Raw genomic sequence first — 21979 nt, 5'->3', positions numbered from 1 at the left:
ATATGAAATGTAAAAATATATACTGATGCGATATTCTACATTCAGAAGTGTGGAAAATTGTCACCTGTAGCATTGCACTGTGGCACTAAATGCCTAGATGGACAGCTGTGAGCTCTTGGTTGGACATTCATGGGGGTTTTGAAATCATTCGTGATGTTGATCTTAAACTTTCACTTTACAAAATTCGTATTTCGTCCATTGCGGTTGCTGCCCCTTTATTGCCTATGAACATTTCATAAGCATAAATTACACTAACTTATGTGTCGAGATCATTGGAACGCTGTGTGGTAATTTCCCTTGCAACATCTTGCCCAGTGCCTGACATTTGAGGTACTCTCTTTCCTTGGGTATTTCCTTGCCATGGCAACTACTGCAAAAATGCATCAATTTCTCATATATTTCTTACTATATACATATAGACTAGTATATGTTTTATTTCGAAAAAATTCTTCGTCAGTAAAGAAGTCAGACAATCATGACATTTTAGAAAATGGTATTCAAACTATTGACAAACTCTTTAATATGTGTCGTATTGACAGAACTGGAAGCGGTTGTGCAAAGTATTTATGTGTAGAATACACATTCAATGACAGTAGTGGCTGCTAAGAACGATAGTTAACACGCGATGGTTATTAAGGCGTATAGCCGTCAAGTGTCCGATCGAGGTGTCTTTTGCGTTCCTTGGATTTTAATGTGACAGTCGCAGTACAATGTTCGTGTCAGATACGATTGATTGGATACTGTTAGGTCCAATTCATCTATCTTGTGTGCAGGTACCTGATGTTTTCCATCGGTCCTAGATCTGGGTACGAGAGGGACCACAATATGTTGGTAATGTCGTTCTGTTGTGGGCCGGCTTTGTCGTCATGTAGACACATCTGGACGCCACTCGGTTATCAAAATGTGATTCGAAGATTAGATCAAGTGCTTGAGACATAGGGTTGTCACCGAAAGAAGTTCGTGAACTTTGATTGTCCAGGTTGCCGATGGTTCTGTGCCAATACTTTATAACCGTAAAGTGATAATCGTACTGCCGCGAAGCTGTTTTGTAGGCCAACCATTCGCCACCTTTCGCTAGCAGAAAATCCCTCACGAGCAATGTTGGACAAGAGTTAACACTATAGGTCAGAATACGTTCAAGATGTACACGGATTTACCGTCAACTGATGCTAACAAGTCCCACGAGGCTTGTGGTACGCGATCTTCAGATCCGACATCAAACATTTACATGCTACCTTTGGATAACTCTTCGTATGCTTATAAAAATGTTATAAATTATTTTTCGCGACTGCGCAACAATGATTTCCTTCATAGGAAGCGTCTAACTGAAGATCTACTGTACATTAACCTTAATAACAATCGTTATCATACGATATAGGAAAGCTATGTCCCCAAATCATGTGCTTTTTCATATTTCTAGTTTCCATGGTTGGAGGAAGTGATGAGTTCTGTTACACAACGAGGTAAAGACAGTGATTACAGTATTCTCATGTAACCTCCTTACAAAACGTGTGTGGTCCGAGTGTATACCCAGAATCCCCGTATTAATTTGTGAGTACGTTTCAATTACATCGTTTTATATATATTACAATCGAGAAAGTATCGCCGCCGTTACGCTGAAACTCCTGTGTATAAAAAGTTGACATTTGTATTGCAAGTACTTCATAATTATTTGATAAATCATACTTAAAAGCAAAAGAGCTTGGGAGACCTGATCGGGTGCTCAGGCTCTTGCCTGGTCCGGACTGAGTTATTACAGAACACTGCACACTGCAGCGTTACAGAGCAAACAAACAAACATAACCATATTACTTAAACAATTTAAAGCAAATTGCCTTACCTTCTTGACAGCAGGTGCTTGTCCATCCCTGTCTGCACCTACACAGATCAGTGTTTTTATCAAACTTCCCTCCATTGAAGCAAATCTTGTTACACGATCTGGAGGTTTCGGGGGCATCGCCAATCGACCTGCTCTGACATCGTTCCTGGCATGATGCCGTGGACTCGTTGACATGACAACAACGTGTTCTGTTCCTGGTTTGGTACCCTCCACCACAAGATCTACTGCATTCTCCCCACTCTCCCACACTCCAGTCACAGTCCGCCATACATGATCCACGTGCAGAGTCGATACCAAGGGTTGAAACAATGAATATCAACAACAATGTCGACATTCTCGAAATAATGTCTTAATTGTCACCTATACAGTAGTGCACGACTTGCCACAACTAACACGTCTATGGGACTCCCATATGTCCATGCATAGTTGCTCACTGTTTGCGGTCATACACTGCATGCTACTGTACAAGGGGCTTATCGCTGAGCTTAAACAGCGAATAGCAAAATAGCCTGTGTTATCATAGGTCCAATCATATGTCAATAACATTTTTCACTTGGGTCCTCCTTCGGGGTGGATCTTTTAGCATGTGTACATTCCCATAGTCATAGTCTCTTTAACAGTTCTATAGAACCAGATGAAACGATGTTACTGAATTGAATATATACACATTGCTTCAAAAAGGAAAGGAAAGTAGCAGTAGCGTTCACTGTCTCAACAGTTCGTTTAGCCCAAGGCATGATGTCGACAACCCGTATTTGCATTAGGTATGGGATTTGTGATATGGCATATGCGTCAGAGCACGGTAAATCATGTACTCACACTGGTGGTAACTCCACTATGTCACGTCCTCCTGAGGGGGTACGTAAGTCCCAAAACATTTCAAGTAAATTTAAACTTACCACCTTTTTAATCGTAGAATATGTGTTTATTTAATGTATGGCCAGATTTGTTTAAATTGCTGACAGCTGGAGGGATGGTGTCAACCCAGCTAGGGTCCATGCAGGAAGCAAATGTAGTTTTATGCTAGTTTATATGCTAGTTTTAAGTGTACATCTGTGATTGACTAGGTATTGTACTGTCGTTCGCAGACAGGTAAGTATATAGGTTTGTTTTTATTTCATGTATATATTTAAAAATTTACAATTCTTATAGTCACGATATGGCTGACATACTGCCGATGTGACTTTAAATTTTAAGTTACTCACTCACTCCACCATGTCATGTACGTTAGTGTCGGAGAGCATTATGGCGTCTTTCATATGTAAATTGAAGGTCTACGTTTTTTTCTGAAACAATTAAACAGCACATTGCACATTGCACATTGATGTTGGGATGATACACATTGGATCAGCTGAAAGGCTGTGTGCACCTGAAAAACAAAATCAAACTTTCAGTATCAGAGTGTACAGTAATAAACCGTGGAATGTAAATACATGCCTGCCTTGTAAAGAACATTGTACGGATGCTTTTAAACAGTATCATGTAAACACCTAGATTCCCTTTTGTATCAGCTGTATCATACATATAACAGTAAGTTATTTCTTTCTTTGCCTTCAAGACTAGATTTAGGTATACAGCCTCCCGCAACACGTCAGTTTAGGAGCTATACAACCGGGTTTTTTTAAGTGGACAAAATTATGTGAAAATATTTGATTAAACTTAGTTCGTCAAATGTGTATGTCTACAGTATATAAGTCATGGTTGCAACGGGAACTGTGAAAGACCGTTCGTTGTGGACAGACCTGCTCCTGGCGTGGAACTTAAAAGTAATATTTACCAGACACAGTGTACACATTTTCTCACCATTGTTGTGTACTTTTGTACGGAAGCGTATTAGGGCCACGATGAAATTTTTGTTTGGTCTTACTATCTCCTACGTAGTACTTAATATCTCCTACGTAGGACTTAGTATCTCCTACGTAGGACTTAATATCTCCTACGTAGGACTTTGTATCTCCTACGTAGGACTTAGTATCTCCTACGTAGGACTTACTATCTCCCTACGTAGTACTTAATATTTCCTGTAGGAGATGATCGATATACGTTTATATGGATTAATCTGAAACGGTCGACTTAAAGCCCCAGACACGCACACAATCTCATGTTTCACTGGTTCAGTCACTGTAAGAGTCTACAGTCATTTGTTTCATTCACTATTAGAGTCTACAGTTATGTGTTTCATTTACTGTTAGAGTCTACTATCATGTGTTTCAATTTACTATTAAGAGTCTACTGTTTCCTTCACTATTAGAGTCATGTGTTCAACTAATTGTTGCACATTGGTACTGTGTTGGACCGACTGTTATACTTTACTGCCTTGCGTTCAGTTTGCTCTACTATTACGCGTTGCACTTTGTTACACTTTACTATTATGCATTGGATATTTCAGAGGTCGTTGCACATGAATCATAATGTGCGTGTACAGATGTGTCTTAGACTATCGGTGGCAATCTATGTGTACGTATCCCCTTATATTTATACAAATAACTATAATGACAATTCTTTGCCTTTTTGAATTTTGTATTGTTTTACGCCGCACTCAACACTTGTCCACCCCAGTCAAGTCAACCTGTAAACAATTACGAATAAAACTGCAAACGAGCGTTGCATCCGATCCAACCTAGCCCCATCAAGACAAGCAACAACTTACGGAGGTCGTGTTATAACCCGAGTTTCATATCACAACCTCACCCTAACCATCCCACCCACCTCTCCCTCTGTGTGTGTGTGTGTGTGTGTGTGTGTGTGTGTGTGTGTGTTTGTGTGTGTGAATAGATGTATGTATGATAGAATAAATATAACCATACCCAAACCTCCATAACTGCAATTATAACAGGGTCCACGTCACCCTAACGTAATACACACACAATAACACTGTATAGTAACACTGCGTTAGTGTCATGAATATTCACTGACTCACATTTCGACTATCTAACGTCCTGCATAGCCAAACATTCTCAACTTAATAACCAGCCTTAAAAAGGATATATTAAGTACTACGTAGGAGATAGTATGCCCTACGTAGGAGATACCAAGTCCTACGTAGGAGATACTAAGTCCTACGTAGGAGATACTAAGTCCTACGTGGCCTACGTCCTACTAAGTCCTACGTTTTCACCGTGGCCCTACCACGCTTCCGTACTTTTGACACTGTGATGTTTTTGAAAAATATGGCACCTCAATGACTAGTGATCCCTACGTATTGCGATCAGGTCAGGGCACACATTTTCCGACTTGGATCAACACTCCCAGCATAATTAGAATGGTATGCTGTTGCATTTTCGTACTTCGATTCAATTAGGGGTTCTCTTTAGGCTTATCATAAATAATTCTGGTGGTTTCGTGCACGTTCTGTTACACATGCCAGTGTCTGTTTTCACACCTAGGCTGAACATCAACAACATATGACTCGCAAGCAGGAGATCCCACAGACTGAGAGCAAATGACCCACAAACGTGATTTCACTGAGTGTGAGAACCCCATGAGTAGTTACTCAACATGTGCATGAGTCATAGAGGATCTAGGTCAAGGTAGTTAAAACATATACCCAGCTATTATCCTACGGCTGTGTATAAGTTTTCTTCGTAAGGTCTACGCGTCTACGTACACAACAGTGGACCCAGTCATGACATGAGTCACACATGATTCCGATCCTATCAAGTACACAGTCTGCGAAACCTGTTCTTAGACAGCCCAGATGTTTAAACAGTTTTGAAGGTTAAAACATATCAACATGTCAGTTGATCTTATAATACAAAGGTTTGACCCCTGTTGCCTAGCGTTTCAAGACATACAAAAACAATTTATTTACTTTGTTAATGGGAACTGAGTCACATATCTATTTCAGTCACTAAATAAAGCCAGCAGCGAAACCGCCTCTCTGTTACGTATTTAGACTGGCGTGGTAAAAATCCCCCAACAAAGAGCGCAAGAGGAATAACTGCAAGGCCCCAAAGTCAGCTTCACCTTCATGTGGAAGGTAGCCTCAAACGACAAGCAAAGGGGGCGTCGCTTGTCATTTTCTATAGCTTCCTAAAGTACATTATCGAGAACATTGGTAAACATCGTTACGTGCAAGCTGAACAGACCTGCGTAAATGCTTTGAGTTATCCGACGATCGACATAACCACAAAATGATGACTTAATCATCCGTACACGGACTGGACGTTTACTTCGACACACAATAAGTTCGATATATGGAGTTTTGGCTTTATCATACTGCGCACCAGTTGGAAATGACCAGTGGGAGAGACATCTGTACATCTCCCGACAAAAGATCTTGTAAGCTAAAGGAGTTTTTGTGACCCGCACAAATTTCTGGACTGCTTTGTATGGATGAATTTCTTCCTCCTGTTTTATTAACTCCATGCGTTCCTTGTTATCTGATCACTGCTGTTGCTTCACATGCACTTATACATATCAATGTAACTATCTGTTGTAAAACAAACAGATCAACTATCAACCAAACCACCTCGTATGTCTGCTCCACCTACCATGTTTAGCAAAATTCCAAGTTCATACACATATGATTATGCTACCTAAGTCATCATCATCACCTAGTTTCTGATTGACCTGATGAAGGAGTAAGAATATACTCCGACATCTGGTGTTCATCAAAATACAGAAGTTGACATCCATAAATTGTCGCCTCCATTCATATAATTTTTGCCTTTACACCAACACGATGTGTTTCTGAGGACACACCAGATTGGGTTTTCTTTTGCACTGACGTTCTATATGTTTTTCAACTGGGTCAATGTCTCTGCGGGTATCCCCGGGATTCATCATAAGTTCAGTAGCATCTTTATGTGTGCTGAGAAATGTTTGTTCAGATAATTAAAACTGTCCCCTAATGTGTTGGGAAACTAATCTATTTCCCCAACGGTTTACTTTAGTTATAAGTATCAGGATCTCATTCCAAATGATCTCACCCAATTTTCCGGTTCCCCGATTGATTGACTGGTTTGTTTACTAACTGCCGTTGCACGGTAGGATTAAGTACTGCTGTGCATCCTCAGGGAATAATATTTCCGTTTTTAGGCAGATTTTGTGAATAGCGGGTGTTGCCTGTCGGGCAAGACGTGCATATCCTTTTCTAGAACACACAGATATTAAGTGTTCCAATGATGGAGCTATTTTCACCTTTACACCAAACACCAATCTGAGGATAATCTATACTGACTATTCCTTTGCATTGACGGTCATTATTTCATATAGGTACATTGAGTGAGTGAGTTAAGATTTATAGTCACATCTGCAATATTTCATCAATATCGTGACTTGAACAAATTACAAATTTATAATAAATGCAATTGAATTATAAAATAAAACCTTGTCGTCGAGGACAGTAACATAACTAGATTATCTCAGATAGATAATTAAAACTAGCATGTAACTGTAACATGAAACAAATTTTATGAACAATACAATATATAAGAACGGGATAGAGATCACCAGCAACTGAATCATATAGATACAGTCATCCTGTTACTGTATGGAATTGTCCATCGACAACAAAAGATTTGAATGTATTGCGTAGTGTGATTAATGTAATGGGACTATATTTTTGTTTAGTCTAAGTATGGATGGTTAGGCCTTTGCACACCCACTTATTACAACAATACCCATTTTACGGTACTTGACCCATAGTGTATAAATCACTTTTTGATATCGGCAAATTTTCGAGCAACTTGGCATATTGAACGCCAAACATCAGTTCCCTTAGTTCTCTTTCTGGTTAGGAATGAATGAATTTGTAAAACAGTTTATAAACACGATCACGACCACTAGTCACGTTATGCATTGATTCATATCATTGTTGAGATCAATACCGCGTATCTTTGTGGTGGCTATGCTTGATATAGTATGACCAGAAATTATTGAGAATTTTAGGAATATGTTTAATTGGATTTCTAGTATAAACAACCTTGACCAGGTATCAAGTGCTTGGTTTCATTCAAGAGAGACAGCTCCGTTAATCCTTTTTCATTATTTTGGGGAGAGTTATCCCTCTTTGTTTACTTGCTAGCAGACGACATTTTCAGCGATCCTCAGTATGGATGATTTAGAGAAGAGGAAGTTGATTTTAGAGTATTATAACAAGGACATCAGATCAGCTTAAGTGATTTCAAGTAGAACAGGCATCCCTTTGTCCACTGTTTATCGTGTTTTGAAAAAATATTGCAAATGGATATAGCATTGAGCACCAGGGAGGCGCAGGTAGGCCCATAAAATTGACTGTCGGTGACAGGAGGCGGCTTGGTATTCTTGTCTCTAAAAACCAACGAAGGAGCTTAAGAAAACTTAAGGCTGGATATGATTGATAGAGGAACTGTGGCTGTCTGTAAGGAGACAATTAGAACTGAGCTGCAAGCAATGGGTTGGCAGAAAAGTCGAGGAATTCCATCACCGATTATGAAATCTGAAAAAAAGGAGCGAAGGTTGAACTGGTGCTTACAGCATAGAAATTTTAACTGGGACAATGTGATTTTCTCAGATGAAAGTTCTGTGTGGCTGTTTCCTAATACACTAGAATCCTGGACCAAACAAACTGATAAACCTTTGTATCAGCGCCCAAAGTACAGTCCGAAATTTAACGTGTGGGTGGCATATCTGTGTTAGGGGCAACGCCCCTCTGTGTATTTGAAGGGAATATGAACAGTGAGCGGTACACAGATATTCTCGAGGGACATTTACTTCCATCTGCTCACGTGTTCTATGGAAATGTTTGGATTTTCCAGCAGAACAACGACCCAAAACATCGTTCAAAGCATTCACAGGACTGGTTTCGGACCCAAAATATGACATTATTAGATTGGCCAAGCTATAGCTTGACCTAAGTCCAAAAGAAAATGTTTGGGAACTTATGAAGGAAAGTGTCAATAAGAAACATCTGACAAATATTGCTGAAATGAAAGAAGAGTTGGTCCGATATTGGGACAGCATGGACCACGACTTTCTAACTTCTTTGATCAGTAGTATGCCCAGCCGCATTGAAGCCTGCATTGCTGCCCATGGTGACTTGACAAAATACTAACTGTTCACCTGTCTTTGAATCTGGAGTTATGTTCTGCTAATATTCACATTTAAAACGTGAGTAATGAGTGAAAAAAATCTAAAAAATTACAATCTTTAAATTCTCAATAATTTCTGGTTGTAGTGTAACACGTGTATACTATTTCTGTTTTGGTTTAGTCCAGATGACCACGTAACCTGTAGACTATGATATTAGGATAATGACTGCCATCTTGTATTATATACTGAGTCAAAAAAGAAACTTCACAAAATGTAATTTGAAAAATAATGAATAATTTTTCTCTGATGATACATCTATGTATCCGAAATGGGATCCCTATCTTTCGACTCTAGAAAAACGTTAGCAAAACCCACTCAAACCCATCCATTCGTCATGCAAATGACGTTAGTGCCCAATCAGGTTTTGCACGTGCAGTCGATCACGTGATCTTCGCATCGAAGTTTTCTTCATATGCACGTGTTTGCATTGGCCTCAAGAATGGAAAAAACACTTTTAAACCACAGTTCTAACGGTACTTGAAATGCCACGATTGTCAAATGTGCAACGTGAACGTGCCGTTGGCATGTTGCAAGCGGGAAGATCAGTTATTGACGTCGCAAGAGCAATGGGATGCAGCCGTCGTACTGTGTATGACTTGCGAGGTCGTCTACAACAAACTGGCACCACTTCTGATCGCCCAAGGTCGGGTCGTTCACGTGTGACGTCACGAGCAGAAGACCGTCAAATCGTCATACGTCACCTACGTGACAGATTTCTGCCGGCTACACGAACCAGGGCTGAGATGTTTAGAGGTCGACTGTCTTCACAGACCATTCGAAATCGGTTGCGGGCTGCCAATCCCCATTCTCGACGTCCATATCGTGGGCCAATATTGACGCCGTTTCATCAACGTCAACGTCTGCTGTGGGCCCAACGTCACCTCCGATGGACCCAGAGAGACTGGAATCGAATCGTCTTTAGCGATGAATCCAGGTTTACCCTCAGATTCCGGACGGCAGGCATAGAGTCTGGAGACGACGTCGTGAACGGTATGCCCAATGTTGTGTACAGGAAGTCGACAGATTCGGGGCGGAAATGGCATGGTGTGGGGTGCTTTCTGTGGGAACAACCGTTCCCGACTTCTGGTCATCCGTGGAAACCTCACAGCTGCTGCTTACCGCGAACAGGTGCTCACCCCTGAACTCGTTCCTTTCATGGCGGCTCATGGCCAAGGTCTACAGTTCCAGCATGATAATGCTCGGCCGCATACCGCGATGTTGACACGAAATTTCCTTCAAAACGCTGGAATCAACGTCATGGACTGGCCATCGAGGTCCCCTGACCTTAATCCAATAGAGCACGTTTGGGATGCACTTTGGAGAAGGCTTCGTGGTCTTAGGAACCAACCTCAGAATTTGCAGGAACCTGGCGCTGCCTTGCAAGAGCAATGGCGCAGAATCCCCAACCACGTGTTCACAAGCATCAGGCAGACGATGAGGAGACGGTGTTTGGCAGTGGTGAATGCGCGGGGCGGCCATACACGATATTGAACTGAGAAATTTCGCATTTTTATTCTTGTGACTTGACATTCTGTATACCCAAGTTTTGGAACGGCGGTGTAGCCTAATGGAACTGATTATGGCACTGTCAGTGTATCGAGTACATCACACAGATCTCAGCAATGAAATAATAACAATTTAACCATCTTACCATCTCTTGTTCTTTTATAGTGCCCTGAAGAAAGAATGTGAAGTTTCTTTTTTGACTCAGTATATTATTGAATCTTGTTGAAAATACTCCGTATTGTTAAACGACCAGGACAAACTTTAACTTTGTTTCATTTCACGCGTGTATCTGTTTGATCGTACACCTAACAGTGAACAACTTACACTGTGAAGAGTAAACCCAAGGGGATTTTTCAAAATATACAAGGCGTCATTAATGAGGTGTCAAACTTTTGGTAACAGTATTTCTTATAAGTTGTAAATCTTCCTTTTTGTTTGAAATATATACAACTGAAAGTTTTACAAACTTTCTTAACAATATGGAGAAACACACTAGATCGTTGAAATGTCATTATTACGTTGAAGCCATTAACAAGCGACCCTTCGTGGATTTTATTGAAACACACTTGCAGATGTCTCTAAATGACTTGTATGTTTTTAGCGTGACAAAAATGTTAAAATCGTCTACAGATAGCGATACGTCACTGAGGGGTATTCTTGTCCACCCAACAGATTAGGAGCATTAACAGTTATGCTTGATTCATTGTACAAATACTGTTCTTCCCTGTGAGATATGGCCCGGACAGCTGGAGGATGTCTTTCCGTAAAAAACTGTGACATAAAATGAGGTCAAGTGCAGAATACGTTCTAGTGGCAGGATGTAAATAGGTGCTAGAATCATCGTTATCGTCGCATAAAGTATAATCATTAATTACTTCCTCACGTATCTACCCTTTACTGTTTCTATTTACACCTCCTCACAACAAGGATCGTGTCACTGTCTTGGTGCGTTCAGAACATCTTCAGTTGAGAGTTTGTAGGGGGAGGCTGACGTGCCTTCACTTAAACAGCATTGTTATAATTTATCGCTTCAGTATATAACTAAGGTACGTTCAAACCCATTCAATCTAGCATATGAATGTGTCTTTCATCTTCCTTATGAGGGATTGCATCAACATAAACCCAAACCAGTACCGCCACTTGACATTTGGATAAAACCTCATATTACAAAATGTAATATTGACTTGGGTTCAATCAAGGCACGATGAAGTCTGAATCGTACACGGACGATGTCGAATTGACCAATACACGTGTCACACGTGTTTTGGGATGAGGTGAGGTAAGGTGAAATTGGGTTTAACGTCGTGCTTGAGAATATTTCGCTCATATGACGACGTGCATGCGTGTGTATGTGCGGTTGATTGTACTAGCCTAGACTTAAGCTGGTTTTATAGCGCTAGCCCACTGAGATACCATGCCGCAGTTAAACATGAATACCCCACTCAAACACATTATACTGACTCCGAGCCGACCAGTCTTTGTTGTACCCATTAATGCCGAGCGCCAGGCAGGGACCAACAAGTACCATATTTTAACATCTTTTGGTATGATGCGGTCGGGTATCGAACCCACGACCTTCCGCTCTCCGGGCGGACGCTCTAACCACTACACCACGGAGGCGGTCTGTTTTGGGATGAAAGAATGACGGTCAAGTATGCATAGAGTGCAAATTAACTGCTGGTTTCCCTTGTTATCTCAACTGTTGTTGTTTTCACATGTACATATAGAGTTGTCTGTTTCCTAATTCTTTCATTCACCTGATGAAGGAGTAAGAATATATTCAGAAACTTCGTGTACATCACGATAAAGAAGTTGACATCCATAGCATTCGTCTTTTTTAATTTTTTTATTTACCATTTTTCACTTATATACGGATTCAGTGTATGCATGTAGTCAATGTGTGGCGTTGATAGGTGCAATCGTGCTGGTCAGATATAAAAGTTTACAAAACAATCAATGACATTTCTAGAAAAAAAGTTCTGTAAATGTGTGTGTATACGTATGTATGTGCGTATGTATGTATGACAGACAGACAGAAGTTTTTTCGTAATATCGACCTCATGGCCTATAATACGGTCACAAACTTTGGCAATTTCGTGAAACAGTGGACATAATTTGTATTGGGATCTTACTTTAAAAACATAAGGTAAAAATAGTGCTGTGCAGTATATAACTTGGTTGTTTTTGGATTGCAAAATTGACGGCAGAGGGAGTGGTCCTTTGTAGACATTTTGTTGTTATTCGAAATACGAAACCTGATAAGTGCACGGATCAGATGTTTATATTTTAGTTCTGTTATGTAGGACTCCAGGCAAAGTTCATGTTTAAACTGTGAATAATGGCTGAGAAAAGTGGAGCTGTTGATTTCGTTGTGCCAAGTTTGGTAGGCAATATCCTTCAATGGTTGTTCGAAAGTATACATGAATGGCTGAACGTTAGCAGCGCCCTGGTTTAAACCAGACATGAGAAAACCCGTTTCTGCATAGTAAGAATCAACCCATATCATCAAATGTTTTTAGCATTCTTTAGCACTGTAGTGGAAAACGTTGTTCATTCATACTGAGTATCTTGAACCGAAACTTGATTACTCGAATCTGTGTTAATACGTAGATTGGATGACGTGCAAGCTCTCCAAGTGTGGCTTTGTTTGCAGCATATTTTCCATTTTACAGAAACCGTTTGAAATATATAGTATGGACCATCAGAAAATTTATGTCCCCATATTTCCAAACCGTACAGTAGTATAGGTGCCACTTATCGCTCAAATATAGTTCTTGCACTTGAATAGGTTAGTTCTTGATACGTGATAAATAGTCTGAAAACAGAGAGGCAGGCTTTACTTGCTTGTTGAGCAAGTGTTTCACAGGCTTTTGTCAACACGAGCCCAGATGAAAATATTATGCCGAGATATTTGTAGTATGTAACCACCTTAAGAGGATTTTTACAAAAAGTATATTTTTCAGAATAGACTCAGGTTTGTCTCAGAATTCCTCCGTTACGAAACACTATGATATTTGTTTGGTTAAGATTCAGCTGTAGTCCCCATTTGATACAGAATGATTCCAGGATATTAAGTTGGCGCTGAAGACCTATTACACTGGTAGCAAAAAGGACGATGTCATCAGCAAACAATTTAGTAATAACAAAATCGTGTATATCTTGAGTAACAAAAATTCCATTGTTGCCTGATTGGTAGAGCTCTGTTGCAAATTCATTAATAAAGAGAAGGAAGAGGAGGGGGTTGAGAATACACAGGTAAAACGTTATCACGTCCTTGAGTTTGACATTAAATTGTTCTTTTAGTTTGATTCTTATTTAATATAATCTGACTGCAATAATCAATCAAAATGTTTTCAAGGACTACAAAAGCTTCATCATCCACTCCATCTCCCAGTCGAATATTTTCTGTCGAGCCTCATTCCTGTGTTGACTCCTTGCCAGACTTCTCTTCCTCCGGGAGTGACTCAGCTGGTGAAATGTGAAGGGTGATATTGCGAATCTGCTGTGATCGGAACACGTGTCACCTGCCCACACGTCCAGGTTGCGCTGCACGTCAGCCGTTATCAGATCAATGTCAAGGTCATCATAGACATGGAACTCGACTTCAGATACGTTCTTGTTGTAGACCATGAGAACCTTCGAAAGATATACCCGTAAGAAATCGTAAAATTCCTTGTACAGTATGTGAGGTGAGGTGAGGTGAAATTGGGTTTTACGTCGTACTTGAGAATATTTCGCTCATATGACGACGTGCATGCGTGTGTATGTGTATGTTCGGCTGCTTGTACTAGCCCAGACTTAAGCTGGTTTTATGTGCTAGCCCACTGAGATACCATGCCGCAGTGAAACATGAATACCCCCACTCAGACACATTATACTGACTCCGAGCCGACCAGTCTTTGTTGTACCCATTAATGCCGAGCGCCAGGCAGGGACCAACAAGTACCATATTTTAACGTCTTTTGGTATGACGCGGTTGGGGATCGAACCCGCGACCTTCCGCTCTCCGGGCGGACGCTCTAACCACTACACCAAGGAGGCGGTCCCAGTATGTGAGAAACATCACTGTGCGTGGTTACAGATACTGTTTTGTATACTCCCAAGGGAGTTGAGATTAATAATACGATGTGCCGTTGAGACTGACATCCAATGATCGAAGAAGAAAATACCCTCAGCAAGCACTAGTTGCGTGGATATGTGCGCTATATAAATATCCTATAATAATACTATACTGGTGAAAATAAGTAAGGGATATTGGTATTTTTATGATTGATATTTCATCAGTGTGTCAATGAATGAATAGATCATTATTCATAATTTCAAAATTTACATATATCCCTAACTATTTTTGTCCAGCATAATAACAAACAGACACACCATGGAACAACTAATGAACGCTACTCTTATGGCGCATGCTACTGCAGAGCATGTCCCATGATCTGAGTTGGCATAATAGTTTACACTCAGCTCATGATCCGAAATTAATGTTTTGCAACTACATTTACTAATTTACAATTAAAGGTGCACTAAGTTGCTTCGCAGGTTCTTAATGTGAAGTCTGGACGTCAAACTATACACGAACGCCTGCAACACGGACAGGAAACCTTTAGTGAAGCTCATGTTATGTTGATCTGTGCTTGGACACTTCGGTCATGACTTGTAATTGTTGATAGTAACTATTGTCTTGCTATGAACATTAGAATTACAAAATGCATATCGCATATTTCAGTTTACAAACTTGTCGATTAATTTGTTTATAAAGTGTTTTCTGTACTGCCTATTTGTGATTACCTTCAGAATCCCTTTCAAGTTTTTCACATGCTCCTGGTGATCTATGTAGATTCGAACCCTGCCCGCGGCCCTGTTGGCCATCTCTTGCTCCACCAGTTCCATCAATGGCATCGGATTCTTCTCGGAGCTGAACATCAAAACCTCGATACTGCCCGAAGGCTCTGTTGAATATCGTGACGTCATCAACGGCACTGGAACCAAGCAATATCACAAGTTAGTTAGATCATATCATATGATATATGATATATAAATGTTTGATGCAATAATGTTCCTACGGAAAACAATTTTAAGGCATAACTTATTGAATTCTAATGATTAAATATGGATTAATTTTAGGAAAAACGTTTCCAGGAATCCTGATTGAGTTTCCAAATGAAACAACAAAGACTATGTTCATCCAAGCACAATCTGGCATTATTTATCCACAAGACGTTATCACAACAGGGACGACTTCCACCTCAAGGTGTTGCTACATCTGTTAAAGGGTTTACAGTAGAAATGTGATCGACATGTTCCCGTGTATTACATTGAGTGAACAGTAGACTTGCCTTTGCAGGCTGGTACCTGGTACTGATGCTTATACAAGCTCACGAAATAGTTGGAATGTAACAATCAAGATTTTTATAGTTATTGACAATGTTATCTCGCTTCTATTTAGCACACATAAACACATATTCGGGTAAAAATAAATCTCACTGAACAAAGAGTACAGCTGAATGTTTTCAACACATATGTTGCCATCGTGACAGGCGAGGGAGTGGACGCTGGACTCTGCCGTCTCGGTGTCAAAGAAGGTCGCCCGGTCTGTCAGATCAGGGAACGCTCTGGTTGCTCGGTTGATGAACTTGTCCACAACCACTGAACACGCTTTCACTTTCTCATCCCACAGCGGACCTGGAAGGCATACGTGTGACAACTAGTTCAGTTTACCAGAACAAACCACCCAAGGAGGTGTACTTCTTAGAAACGAGACAAGTTTGTTGAAGACTCTGAATGTAAACAACCACAAAAATAAAAGACATGGAGATAACTAGAAATTAATTGCATACTTGGTTTTTATACGTTGACCAAAAAAACCCCAACACATTAAGATTTATGCATTTACATTTTGCAATAGAGAAATCAATCAGCAGACAACTACTGGTATTATTTGATCTCGGACTTCATGATAATTGAGCTAAGACGTACATGTATAAGTATTTGATGTACCTGCCGTTTACTTTTGTTGTAAAACATACAACATGTTACCTGTCGCCGGACATCCCCCGCATAACTCAACAAGACATTTCTGTATGTCCGGATTGAGGTCCGCTCTGGGCAGACGACCAAATCCAGCAGCTGAAGTCATCCGCTCCTGCAACTTCCTAGCCTCTTCTTTGCGGAATGGTAAAGTCTGATTGCAGAATGCTGGCTGCTCTGTCGTGGAGCAGAGTCTGGCGAAACATTCAAAAGGCCATTAACACCGTGAAGATATGGCTTTTAAATACAGTTTCAAGTAAACACTAGATATGCATTTCAGCTGAAGGCAATTACAAAGAGAATGATCCAGTCGTCTAGAGTGCCACAATTCACACGCTGTTGCACCACTCAGGAGAATTACAATCCTGGAGTGATCCCATTAACGTTGATGCTTCCACATTATTCTGATACGTCATGACATGACGTACATAACAAATAACTATCAGACGAGAAGACCTCCTTTCCAAATTTATGTCGGAATTTTGAAAATTTGTAATTTGAATTTTATGTTTGAAATTTTGAAAATTTGTAATTTGAATTTTCTGTTTTTCTAATATGCTGTGGTCAATATCACATGGAATGATTCCGTCTTACATACCCATTTTGATGAAACTGGAAGGTGAGGTATTGTTTCACTGTACCTAGAGGATGAATATCGCAGATCCCTTTGTCAAAAGGATGGATAACAGGACCACCTTAGAAAACAATGGCTTGAAAATATTATTTATGCAGCATGAGATGATATGATAACAATATTCGAAAGTATTAAAATGCAAAAGAATACTCAGTCTTGACCATTCTCAAAATCCATTCCATTTGGTTTAAAGGGAAAATAGCTGCACTCATTATATGAATGGACCAGAATTATCAGTAATGACACCGAGTGTTAGCAAAAAAGGTAACTTTTGGCCCTATATTTGTAACGTTGTATTATTACAGAATCATCACATCACCCAGTAGTTCTATCTTTATCTCACCCTGAAGTAACTCCTCTTGTATGTCCAATATCTGTCTGTAGTAGGTAGTGTCCATAGTGTTCCATAGTGTGATGTAGTTTAATTCATTGCAAACTTGAAGAGGTCTGATATCCACATACAGTCGATCTCGGTGACACCCGACACCTAAACCCCTCATCTGCTGTCTAAGAAAGGGCGTACAGGATCTGAACAACGTTTTAGCCAAATAAACTAATTCAGAATTATGTCGATACCGGGGTGGCCTCAACTCAACGGCCTGACCTGTTTGGAATCTATACATTTCCTCCTCATGCCTTATGTCAAAATTCACCATGTTTACGGACTGTGTACGATACCCAGAACTTTCTACAATTTCTACTTTATCGCCATATTCCTCGGAAATAAGATCAAGACACATGAGCAGTGATGAGTCAACCCTCAAATAATGTCTATTTGGACAGCTCATATCTTGGATGGTGTAATATTCAGAGAGATAGGTCTCTTTGTCAACGCCGAGAAAAAGGTTTGGCGATATTGCTTCATGTTCTAGTGATTCCGGATAAAGATATTCTGTTTGTTCATTTGGAGGAGGGGCAACAGCAAGCCTAGCAATGTCCTCATGAGAAAACTCTACCCGTATTCCAATGAAATCTTCCTGACTCTTGACAAACACTTCGATGAATTGGGGGCTTGAAAGGTTCATGAAATCGAAACCAGAGCATGCAGCCAAAACTGCCAATCTATTTAAACTTGAAATCGGTGAACTTGTGAGACGAAGCCCTCTGAAAATATATTACGTATCACTGTTTAATAACAGAATTCATTACTATACAAAGGTCCATGCAGGGAGCAAAAGTACTGAAAGTCCCCATGGTCTAGTATGATGATCTACATTCAGTTGCTGGCGATACCGAGTCTGTGTTGTATATTGTATTATCCTGATTGAAGGCCAATTTTAGAGATAGACGCTAGTTTCAATGCTTGTTTCTGAGATGTTCTAATTGTTTTTTACTATCTTTTGTCGACAGGTTTTCATAATATGTTTATCATGCATTTGTAACAACTATTAGTCTTGATATGGCTGAAATACTGCCGATGTGACTAGAACTCACTCACACTAGGATATGTTTACGTATTTCTTGAAAGCTAAGGATGTACTATTCACATAGATGTTGACTAACTCAATGACCTACCTATTATCCAAGCCTAATATTCTGTACCACACATCCACACTCACTGTCTTAACTTTAAACCGATATACCGAAATGGATTTCAAAGTGAGAGGAGGTGACTTTACCAAGGGTACGAATAGTTCGTGTGTACAGTTAAAACTATGTACATAATTAACATTGGATATGAGAGATGAAGTTCCAGGAAATTGTATTATTGAACAGATGAAGTAGTTCATGGAAAATGAATGTCATTGATAAATACCTTCCTTCACTGAAGTGCGGTGGCGTGTCTGACTGCTCAGTAAATGCCCTTTCAACGTTCACGCCTGCAATACCATATAAACACGGAACATACATATACATGTATTTCTACAGTAATCTTCAATTAATTTCTCTCATTGCCTCACATTTCCAATATAATATTGTGATAGGGTCTAATTCTGGAAAACCATCGTCCAAATATTTGAAAGACCAAAAACTATGTAACTAAGTCATGTGAGACTTAATCGTAATTATTTAATCTGCATTCTTAATCCTTATCGCTACCGCATTGTACATTGTCTTGTCAGCCACCATGTACCATACTGTCACTGTCATTAATTATTGTATATGGCATTTATGGCATGAAGTGGTCATCTGCCATCACATCAACTGTACAAGGAAGTGCCATTGTTTCTCTATCTGTCCATTGTTGAGTTTTCGCCTGTCCATTGTTGTTTATAACTATATATATGTCCATAGCTTTACTGTTAAGAGTCCGGTATTTCGACTGTCTTTGTAGGGACGACCGCGAGCAGGATAATGCCGCGCGTAGGAAACGCCCTGGGGTTGAGCTGGAACTCCGCTCACCCCATTCATGTATACTTGAATGTCATGTTTTGAGGAACCAACTAAAGAAGTTTGAACTCAACCTATCCTTCGTCTTTGTCAACGTATTGTTCGTCTTGATTATGAGTGACAATATTAAAACAATTTAGTTTTGTGATAGCCAGTCTTCTGTAGTATGTCCAACCAGTGAACATTCGGGTTAGAATTGGTCTTCAAATATGGGAAATCAAAAGTTGTTGTAACTGTATAACTCTACCTATGCCTTCTGCGTGTGCTAGTTTAGCGAGTTGTCTTAGTTTGAGCGCCATCCTGGCAGTCATTAGCCGGGTGCTACAGTATGACCAAGGTTCTGTTTGGTTCATGGAGGGCAGACATGGTGTTCTACATCTTCGGGTGGAGAATCCACAAACACTGCTGGAACTCCCCTCAGGCCTGAACACAGCATCATTCCTATCGTAGTGATACAGCCTAGAACAGAACATCGGAATTATTAGTGTACAGAATATACATGTTCTCTTGTATACAGTTTAAGCACGGGGTAGTCAGAAGCTCTGCAGTGTTGTATTTTCATACCTTTGCATATCTTCTGAGTTCAACCTGCTCAGAGCACCTTGAGGAGGCCCACATGCTTCATCCACGCTTTCTCCGGATGGTACGGTGTCGCCTACATTCAGAGTAGGGGCCTCTAACGCACACCTTTGGAATCTATCGTCATCCCCTGTGAGATATTAAAATACAAACATTAAAAAATACAAATATTTCTAACAATGTCTGTCATAATGTGTGGACACATTAATGTATGGCATGAGATATGTCTACTTTGTAACATCGTTGTTGGTTGGTTTGTTGTTTAACGCCGTTTGTTGTTTTAACACTCAGCAGTATTCCAGCCATATCGCGGCGATCTGTAAATAACCGAGTCTCAACCAGACAATTCAATGATCAACACCATGAGCATCGAGTAAGAGGCAACAAACAGGATCGGGTGGTCAGTCTCACTGACTTCGTTGATATATGGCATCGTATCTCAATTGCACAGATCGACGATTATGCTTTTGATCACTGCATTGTCTGGCCCAGACTCGAGTGCGACGTAAAACAACAACCAACCTGTTGAACCAACCATCAAACGTATTCTAGAGGACAAACGGCTAAAACATTAAGAAAATATTTGACAATTTAAAAAAAAAAAGCCCAATCATCAGTAATAACATGCATCAACCTTTACCATCGTCAGCTATAAGTTCTTCAAACATTGCTCTTTCAGTACTCATGTTCATCACGCCATTCTCCTTCATCGCAACGTGAACAACAGCGAGGTCTCTGTTGATGCTGACATAGTCGAATCCAGAACAGACGCACAGGGAACCCAGTCTGTCAAAGGTCGTGTTGTCAACGGTGTTGGTGGCTACAGGAGGATACAAAGATGGCATTCATACTTACGGGATATGGATTGTTAGTGAGTAAACATAAAACATATAACACTTTATTGCTTTCCTGAAACCAAAAATATATGCAAAGGTTACCCTGAAGCAACATATATATGCAGAACCATTTCGATATAATCTAGCTTGGGAACCATATGTGATAATAGTATTCGTAGAACGTATACTTTCAAGACACGTTTAACATAAGCAAGAAGACCTCTACCTTTGAATCTGAAATTTGGAAACATCCATTCATTAATGTTTTACTGGATTCCTAAGTTCGCACTGAGAAAAACATGTGACAAAGGATGTTATGTTGCTTAGATATGGACTGTGAGTGGTAAACACATAACACTCAAACGAAACATATATGCAAACGTAATCCCGAAGAAAAAATATATATGCCGTACCGTTTCCATACAATGTTTTTTTAGGAAACTGACCCGTGAAGGTTCGGGGTAGAATAGGTCTTCAGCAACCCATGCTTGCCACAAAAGGCGACTGTGCTTGGCGTAAGAGGCGACTAACGGGATCGGGTGGTCAGGCTTGCTGACTTGGTTGCCACATGTCATCGGTTCCTAATTGCACAGATCGATGCTCATGCTGTGGGTCACTAGATTGTCTGGTCCAGGCTAGATTATTTACAGACAGCCTTCATATAGCTGGAATATTGCTGAGTGCGGCGTAAAACAAAACTCACTCACTCTTAGGAAACTCACGTGATTACTGTTACTGGATTCCTAAACTCGCACAGAGAGTGATATTGTACACACCAAATCCCTGGCTCCAAGATAAACCAGACTCCCCACAAGAAAGGTACTTGCCAGGAGCAAAGAACAAACTCCTCGTGGTGAGTGCTGGGTAACGTATGGAATAGGTCCTCAGCACCCCACTGCTGGTCGAAAGAGGCGACTGAATTAGGCAACCGCTTTGTCGTGGGTTGCGCCCCTGTGTTGGTTGAGACGGGATTCTGGTGGTCGAGGGCACAGGAGACAGCAGCCGTGTTCCTTTTGCGCAACACACCACTTCGACCTTGACTTCACCTTGGCGGGTGGGAAAGTGGGCCCAGTTCTGTCAATCGGCTGGTCATGCCATGCCCTGTGCAGGGAAACGTTCGTGTTGATATTGGTTTGCTTTGGATTTTGA

General features: G+C 40.4%; 1 protein-coding gene across 1 annotated transcript in view; it reads right to left on the bottom strand.

Annotated features, from left to right (window-relative positions):
* Positions 1 to 13483: 13483 nt before the first annotated feature.
* The window catches only part of LOC124262764, a 42690-nt gene continuing 34194 nt past the window's right edge, over positions 13484 to 21979 (bottom strand). Inside the window, exons 12-21 of the mRNA XM_046697308.1 lie at positions 20635 to 20814; positions 19980 to 20124; positions 19663 to 19874; positions 18841 to 18904; positions 17428 to 17612; positions 17049 to 17145; positions 16460 to 16644; positions 15908 to 16105; positions 15212 to 15402; positions 13484 to 14056 (exon numbers count right to left, since the gene is read on the bottom strand). Of these exons, the coding sequence (XP_046553264.1) occupies positions 13781 to 14056; positions 15212 to 15402; positions 15908 to 16105; positions 16460 to 16644; positions 17049 to 17145; positions 17428 to 17612; positions 18841 to 18904; positions 19663 to 19874; positions 19980 to 20124; positions 20635 to 20814 (1733 nt within the window). The 3' untranslated portion in view covers positions 13484 to 13780. The remainder of the gene's footprint in view (positions 14057 to 15211; positions 15403 to 15907; positions 16106 to 16459; positions 16645 to 17048; positions 17146 to 17427; positions 17613 to 18840; positions 18905 to 19662; positions 19875 to 19979; positions 20125 to 20634; positions 20815 to 21979) is intronic.

This window comes from Haliotis rubra, unplaced genomic scaffold, assembly GCF_003918875.1.
Source record: "Haliotis rubra isolate DU_JTF1 unplaced genomic scaffold, ASM391887v1 Scf853, whole genome shotgun sequence".
Classification (NCBI taxonomy): Eukaryota; Metazoa; Mollusca; class Gastropoda; order Lepetellida; family Haliotidae; genus Haliotis; species Haliotis rubra.
Note: the sequence above shows the minus strand (reverse complement) of the source record. Positions and strands in the feature narration are given on the sequence as shown.